Below are 7,438 nucleotides of genomic sequence, written 5' to 3'. Positions count from 1 at the left end.
GATAGACAATAAAATATAAAATATTCAATAATATAACATATACAGTACTTATGGTAGTGCAAAAAGAACAGTCAGTAAAGGCAGTAGTTCTTTGGGAAATATCTAGCGTTAACATTATGCCCAAACCCCAACAATAATATATAAATTATATATATGTAATATGCAGAGGTGCAGATCCGATATCAGGACACAAAAGTGATTTTTTGTTTTGCCCGTACGCAACTCATACCCTGCCACCATAAATCACAACTTCGTAGAGGCTCATTGAAAAAGTACTGCACAGGGAATCATTTATTGTGCTTACCTTTCTTGTTTATTTGTGCTGATTTAACAGCCAACAGGTGGAATGTGGAGTCAGAAATATATTCGTCAAACATTATGTGTTCCACCATTTCAATCATTTCTTTTTAGATGTGAATCTAAAATGTGAAGAGTGTGAAGTCTGAAAATACATTTGTTCAATTTTGAATACCTAACCTAACCTAAAAACTGTGATATTCTTTGTTTTTCTGTTTTGTTTTGTTTTTGCGCTACTTTGCCCTATCGCTGCTCGCTGTGTCAAATTAAATTTCTCCTTAGGGGGATAAATAAAGGAATTATCTTACTTTATCTTATCTTAATAATTTAGGGTATTTTTTATTATTTATTTATTTCAGAAATAGATATAAATAGAGCCGTAGACTTTGTGGTCTGTGAAAAATAAATAAAATAAAATAAATAAAAATACTCCCCCGTGTAGTTCCACACCCTGACTGTAGGGGGCAGCAACACGCCGCTGTGGAAGAACTCCGTCATCTCGTGCAAACACGGTGAAACTGCGCCGCCGTAGAAACCGGAGCCGGATGTGACGTTTGACCCACAGCTCCGGGACCGCGTTGGGTAAGAAGTGTGTGCAGCTGCTGTGTTTGGGCGAATTAAAGCCTTTATCCACCTGATCTGTTGCATAAAAACAAACGCTAGGGTTGCCGGTGGTCGGTGTGGAGGATTGTAACGTGAAATAACGTTTTCAACCGCCGTGATTAAACCCACTAACCAACGTGAGCTAGCTAGCTTAGCGTGACGTTAGCTACCCCCGTTAATGTTTGCGTTTAACAAAATGGCCAGTAGTAGTTTTTAATCTGTAACTGATGGTTCGTGTATTTGAGCTTATGCTCCTCATACGACCGGGTTTATGTGGCCGGTTTAGGCGTCGTTTGTCCGGCTTTAGCTCGCAGCTACACCGGCTCCCTGAATGTCACTGATCCGTTTTCACCGCGAAAATAAACGGATTTATTAGCTTAGCCACTAAAACCCGACTACCTAACGCGAATACTTACCAGATAACAACGCATATACATACATCAAACCCTAATCTAAACCCTCGTCTGGCGGTATCACTTGTATCTGAGTAAAATCAACTATAATCAACCACTTTTTTTAGGTTTTTTTGTGTCTCCAGAGATTCACTCAAACAGTGAAGTTAACCAGAGCAACCCACTGTTTTGCAGATGACTGGTTGATACAGAGATGAGCGGTGAGAACGTGAAGTTGTTTGTGGGAAACCTTCCTTTGGATGCAACTCACGACGAGCTGACCAAGCTGTTTGCTCCGTATGGAGAGATCAACACCTGCTCTCTGCTCCGACAGTACGCCTTCGTGACCCTGAGGGGAGAGGGGGCTGCAGACAGGTGAGACACTCTTCACCACCTTTTATTTGCTGTTAGAGAAAACGTGTTGTGATGTGTGCTCGATAGGATCGATTATAAAGGAGTACGTTTATTAAATTCCTGTCAGTTTTGGATGCTTTAAGCAGAAATGTGTCTTTCAGTGTGTTTTTAAACATAAGGTAACTTAGAAGTGTGCATATATAGTGCGGGATTAAATAAAAAATGCACAAATATTTCTGTAAATGACCGTGGATGTTGCATTAATGAAAGTGCAGAGTATCAGTTATATGAGCAATAAAAAAACACAACAGAAAAGTACATTTTTTTAAAGATTACATTAATAATATATAATAATAATTGAAATTATTATGAAAAATTGTTACAGCTCACTGTGACTATGTTACAGATTATGAGCATGTAATAAACATGTGTTACAGTCCTGATGTGTGTCAGTAATAATCAAATGTGAGAGCTTGATTGTTAAACTTTCCCTTTACTCTCTCACAGGGCCATACGGCATCTGGATGGCAAAGAGTACAGAGGCCGGCCCCTGGTGGTCGAGGAGTCGCGTGCACGCCCGCCCAACTCCACTAAAGTGTTCGTGGGGAACCTCAGCGCAACGTGTTCAGCAGACGACTTGCACGGGCTGTTCTCGACCTTCGGAAGAGTTTTAGACTGCGATAAAGTCAAAGGTCAGTTAGAAAGACCATCGCCACACTGATTGTGCGATACAAATACATGTACAGGTTTTCATGGGAAGTTTTTGTCAGGTTTAAGGTTTTGTAGAAGTCCTGATGCTGTAATTAAGTACAGTGTGAGGTATCAATGGATCGCCAGATTAAAATGCTCTCTATTTAATTTAAATACGTTTTCTGGGAGCACAAAAATATCTATTCGGTTCGGTGTCTTTAAAGATAAAGATAAAGATAGATGGTAGGGATGCATTTTATTTTGAAATCATGCTAACACTGATCTCCCTGCTTCCTTTATACTCTGCAGCCAGATTATGCTCAAATGTTGGCTATGCGTTTGTGCATATGGAGAGGAAGGAGGAGGCCCTGGCAGCCATTGAGGCACTCAACGGGACCATGTACAAGGGCCGTCAGCTGGCTGTCGAGCTGTCCAAAGCCCAACCTTTGATCAACCAGATTGGATCAGCTGGAAATTCAGGCAACCCCGGTAGTGTAACAGAAGGTGGAAATGAAGGATCCACATGTTTTGCGTACGATTAAATGCTAAAAGCTTGTTTTCTTCTTCCTTCTCCTTGCAGGTGGCAGGGAGGGTCTTCTTCCGAGACCACCTCCGTCACTAGAGCATCACCAGAGTCAAGCAGCTGTGCTCGCAGCGGCTGCAGCGGCTGCAGCTGGACTACCTATACAAGTAAGTTAATTCTCTAACAGGGCATCCACCGTCTTGATCTCTAAAAACTGAGAAAAACTGAGAAAAACATAACAGCTTGTGATCCAACCCGGTTCCTTCCCTTCCCATTATCATTGTACAGATAAATATAAATGTAATCAATTAAAAATGTTTTAAAAGCTTTCGTCTTTCTTCGCAGGTTCAACAAAGTGTCCATAACTCGTTCTACAACACCACGTCCTTTGACCCCACCTACGCTGCTCTAAAGGGCATTACAAGTGCTAAAGGTGCAGATGGGGTGATATACGGCGCTCTTGCCAGCCAGGTGTATGGAGCCGTTGCTGACCAGGTGTACCAAGATATCGCCAATCACAACCCTGGATCCAGCGCCATTGTTGAAGAAGTAGAGCCGCCGTCTGGACCAGATCCAACAACGCTTTTCGAGGCAGCAAGAGCCAAGTTCTTTCAGGAGGGACAGAAGGTAGTTTATTTTAGTAAAAATGTATATTGTTCTTCTAAATGTGTGTTGTTGTTTTTTTGTGTGTGTGTGTGTTGTACGTTTTTATATTTATATTAACTTAACATACTTTCAACTAAAGGTTCTGGCAGAGCAGCAGGCAGGGAGAAAGGCAGCATCTTCAGATAATGAGCGGGACCGCAGCCCAATCAGAGGAAATCGAGCCCCCCTCCTGCCCGACCCCGTTCCGGGTTCCTTCGCTCAGATTCGACCCAAACGCCGCGCCCTGCTGCCGACACCACCTGGAGGACCCGAAGAGCCCCCAGCTGCACCCACCACTCCTGAAGGGTCAGATCCTGTTGCTAGGTACACATAACACATTTTGATATACAATGAAGGCAGATGAAAAATAAGCACATTAAGCCTGCTTCCATTTTCACATATAATAACAATAACAGTTTGTTTTAAATAGTAGCACTGCTCAACGATTACAAAATGCTTTATAAGAACATTAAACAATAAAAAAGACATCCACTTGCTCAGTATTTCACACAAGATATGACTTTTAAACTAATTTTGCTTTGTTTCTACTTTTCTTCTCTCTTTAACTGTAAACTTCACTCCAGGTCTTACACAGAGTACTACCAGCAAATGCATCAATATCAGCAGTACCAGCAACAATACCAGCAACAGTACCAGTACCTCCAGTATGCTTACACCAATCCCCCTCCTCCTCCGCCGCCTCCACCAGCCACCACACAGGCCTCCACCACAGCCACTGCACCCCCAGGGACATACTCGGCACCCCCGACCTATGCCGCATCGGGAGCCTATGCAGCACCGGGAACGTATGACACTTCGGGAAGTTACGACGCCTCGTCGGGGGGCTACAACGCTTCATCTGGGAACTACGATGCCTCGTCTGGAAGCTATGACGCATCTGGAGGCTACGGGGCACCGGGAGCATATGACTCATCAGGAGCTTACGCAGCAGTGGGAAGCTACTCCACATCCACACCGTATGAGCAGACACCCGCACACGGGCAACCCATGCCCCAGCGCCATGATTACCCTTACCACACGCCAGAACCCCCATATCGATAGTCCCACCCCCAAACACTCCTTCCACACTGCAGGTGTGTGTGTGTGTGTGTGTGTGTGTGTGAGAGAGAGAGAGAGAGTGCGCGCATGAATATTTACATAAGGGACAGTTTAAAGAGGAAAATCAGAAAGGGAGAACGGTTGAAATTCGAATGTGCTTTAAATCTGAAGCGTCTCCCCATTTCTCCACCTTAACCTAGTCTCTAGTTTGTCGGTTAAGTTAAGTGGGTGATAGAAGATTAACGAGGTCTTTGGACAAGTTAATATTGGGATATTGTCATTCACAGTTTCTGTTGGGTGTTACAGGGGCACAGCTGGTTGCTTGTTGAATGTTAAACAAGCTGAAATGTGTCTTGGGGCGAAGTTGGACTCAGAGACCAGGGTAGGCTCTCAGAGGAGAAGCCTTTTTGTTTTGTACCGGATCAAGGCCTTTTATATACTCTACAAAAAATGTGCATCGCAAAATTTGATGACAATAATTCACAAACGGCACAACCACACATTTTTAGGTAGGACACAAAATGAAAGACACTGCTAAATTATTAAATAACGATAAAAACAAAAACCATTTGGTGCTCTGACAAAAATGGAAAATTATCCATCTGGCATGTTTCTTCTACCTTTCAGTGACAGCGCTTCAGCTCATGATGATTTTAAAATATAGATCCAAACCCACACATTAGTGTTAGAGCAGGAACACCCTGTGTGGAGTACGTAACAGGCCTCGGCTTGAGTTCAGCTGCATTTGACCCTTATGTAACAGCCAGCCTGTTCGTCCAGACATTTAACTACCCAATAGTACGTGTCGGCTAGAAGAGAAAGCAGGACGGAAGTGAAATTGTGTTTGAGCGTCACATCAGCCGGGTTTTGTTGCCTTGACTGAAGAACTGTTTTGTAAAAATGGAGAATGTTTGTTAATTGACCAGATTGTCTTTGGATTCCCAGATCTGACAGGCTTAGTGCTTCTCAAACCATTCAGGTTCAGTGTATTCACGTGAGTTTTGAACCTCTCAGTTTTGGGTTAAAGCTTGTGGCTTTGGTTATGTTGCAGCCCCACTAACTCTAGTATAGCGTACCTGTTGTTTTCAGGGTGTGAAGAGTGACGACAGAGAACATTTGTAGTCCACTCAGGACTTCCTGTTTAATGTTTAAGTTTGTTAATGTATGATGGATATTACCAGTCTGTGATTGTGTGCTTGCAGTTTCAAAGTTCAGAGGGAGAGCAGAGTGTGAACTTTTGACACGACTGTGAGAACAACAGGGTCAAAATACAGCGCGGATGTCCAAACGTTTTCAGCATCTAAATTGAAGTGTACGACTTTCTTGGGAGCCATAATTTACATTTCTCGTGTTTTCTTGCTTAGCCCGGGCTCTCTGTGTGTCTTGAGGTTTACACAAACAAATCAAAATGAAGCAAACAAGTCCCACTCTCCGGAGTTAAATATGTCCTGTCAGAGATTTTGGTTAAAGGTCTGTGTTTGCCTCTAAAACATCAGAACAGAAGTAATTCACCCATCTTTCTTTATTTCTATCTCAGTTTTGTGTTGAATTGCTACCAGAGCATCTCATGCATTCACATATTCCTCTACTTCTAGGGTAATTCTCAGTTGATCCAAGGTTACAAAGACTACAAAAGTAGAGTTGTGTTTGTGCTGGTTTTGTATATACTTGAATTTATAAAAGTCAGAGGAATGGCAGCAAGCATTGTTTGGCCGATGATGTTAAAAACAGGAGCGATACAGATGCTATCATTAGCTTTTGTTCCAGTCCTATCAGCTGCTGTCGGACTTGTGCTCCCATTGGAAACCATTGGGGATTTTGGAGGGAAAGTTGAGCTAGTTTTCATACCAGAAAATGTACAAATTGGTACTCGTGTAAATACATAAACCTTATTTTAAACTGAAAAAGTAATGCCAACCAACATTTGGTTGAACGGTAAGAATACGGGCTGTTAATATTGAGATGAAGTGATTGTATTTCTTCCCAAACAGTCGGAGATACATAGTGAATAGACGAGAAGAAGTAGGACAGTTGAGTTGTACCGGCGTGGAAGGGATCACCGTAGTAGTATGTGGTAGGTGTGTAAAATCTGACGTTAAATACAATTTGAAATGGGGGGGAGTGATTTACCAGTTGAGCAGAGAGCAGGTACACGTGTTTATTTGTCCTGAATGCAGTGGAGTGGTGTGTTGCTGGTGTGTGCAGCGTAGGGTTAACGACTGAGTGGGTCTGAGGTGACGGTTGTTTTGGATTTTAGCAAAGGCCGCTGATTTTCCCGAGCAGCAGTAAGAAGGGCAGATGACCTTTCCTTTTCCCTCTTCTGATCTCACCAGAAACCCACACACACACACACACACACACACCATTTTCACACAGGATTACTGGCTTTATCTGCATTCATACCATACCTAGATAACCTCACACTCGCATCTAGACGTATTTTGACTGGATTCATTGCATTACTCATGTAAAGAAAAACTACATGTGCAAATGACACTAATGCACACCTGATTCCACCTGTATTTCACATGACTTACAGTAGCTGTCCCGTTCGTGGTTGTACATCACACTAGTTACTCATCTGATTTCTTATTTGCCACCTGAGTTGGTAGTGCTTTGTTAGGTTTAAGTGACACATAGCCTCTCTAAATTTCCACATTATTCCACCTTCTCCATGTGAACTGTTAGTTGCATGCCTTGTTGTTGCTGCTGCTCCAGCCACCTTCTTCCTCTTGCTGATTATTGCAGCTAGAGTGGGAGGGAGCCAAACTGAGCCCTTGCCCTGGACGTACGCCACACGCAGCTGTAGCGTGGGATGGGGAAAACAGCAGCGTTAGGCCTGAAAATGCTGTGGACGATGGGGTGTCCCCCCACT

At 43.1% G+C, this 7,438-nt stretch overlaps 1 protein-coding gene across 2 annotated transcripts; it reads left to right on the top strand.

Moving 5' to 3' along the window:
- Nucleotides 1-826: 826 nt before the first annotated feature.
- rbm14a (RNA binding motif protein 14a) lies at nucleotides 827-6,955 on the top strand. 2 transcript variants are annotated; one of them, XM_035666405.1, is made up of 8 exons: nucleotides 827-879; nucleotides 1,488-1,667; nucleotides 2,154-2,338; nucleotides 2,646-2,825; nucleotides 2,917-3,026; nucleotides 3,205-3,486; nucleotides 3,605-3,810; nucleotides 4,089-6,955. In XM_035666405.1, exons 2-8 carry the CDS (start codon nucleotides 1,507-1,509, stop codon nucleotides 4,564-4,566), a joined length of 1,602 nt encoding a protein of 533 aa, XP_035522298.1. In that variant the 5' UTR covers nucleotides 827-879; nucleotides 1,488-1,506; the 3' UTR covers nucleotides 4,567-6,955. The 2 variants fall into 2 exon arrangements, with proteins under 2 accessions (XP_035522298.1, XP_035522297.1); XM_035666404.1 differs by having other exon boundaries at nucleotides 3,605-3,828.
- Nucleotides 6,956-7,438: the final 483 nt, after the last annotated feature.

The sequence above is a fragment of the Morone saxatilis genome, unplaced genomic scaffold (assembly GCF_004916995.1).
Source record: "Morone saxatilis isolate NCDOM2014 unplaced genomic scaffold, NCSU_SB_2.0 Contig20, whole genome shotgun sequence".
In the NCBI taxonomy this organism is placed as follows: Eukaryota; Metazoa; Chordata; class Actinopteri; family Moronidae; genus Morone; species Morone saxatilis.
This window is presented reverse-complemented; position numbering and strand designations above follow the sequence as displayed.

Coding starts and splice junctions, on each gene's coding strand:
- rbm14a (XM_035666404.1), top strand. CDS start 1,507: ATGAGCGGTGAGAACGTGAAGTTGTTTGTGGGAAACCTTCCTTTGGAT. Junction 2,339..2,645: donor AGACTGCGATAAAGTCAAAG/GTCAGTTAGAAA, acceptor TATACTCTGCAG/CCAGATTATGCTCAAATGTT. Junction 3,829..4,088: donor GGGTCAGATCCTGTTGCTAG/GTACACATAACA, acceptor ACTTCACTCCAG/GTCTTACACAGAGTACTACC.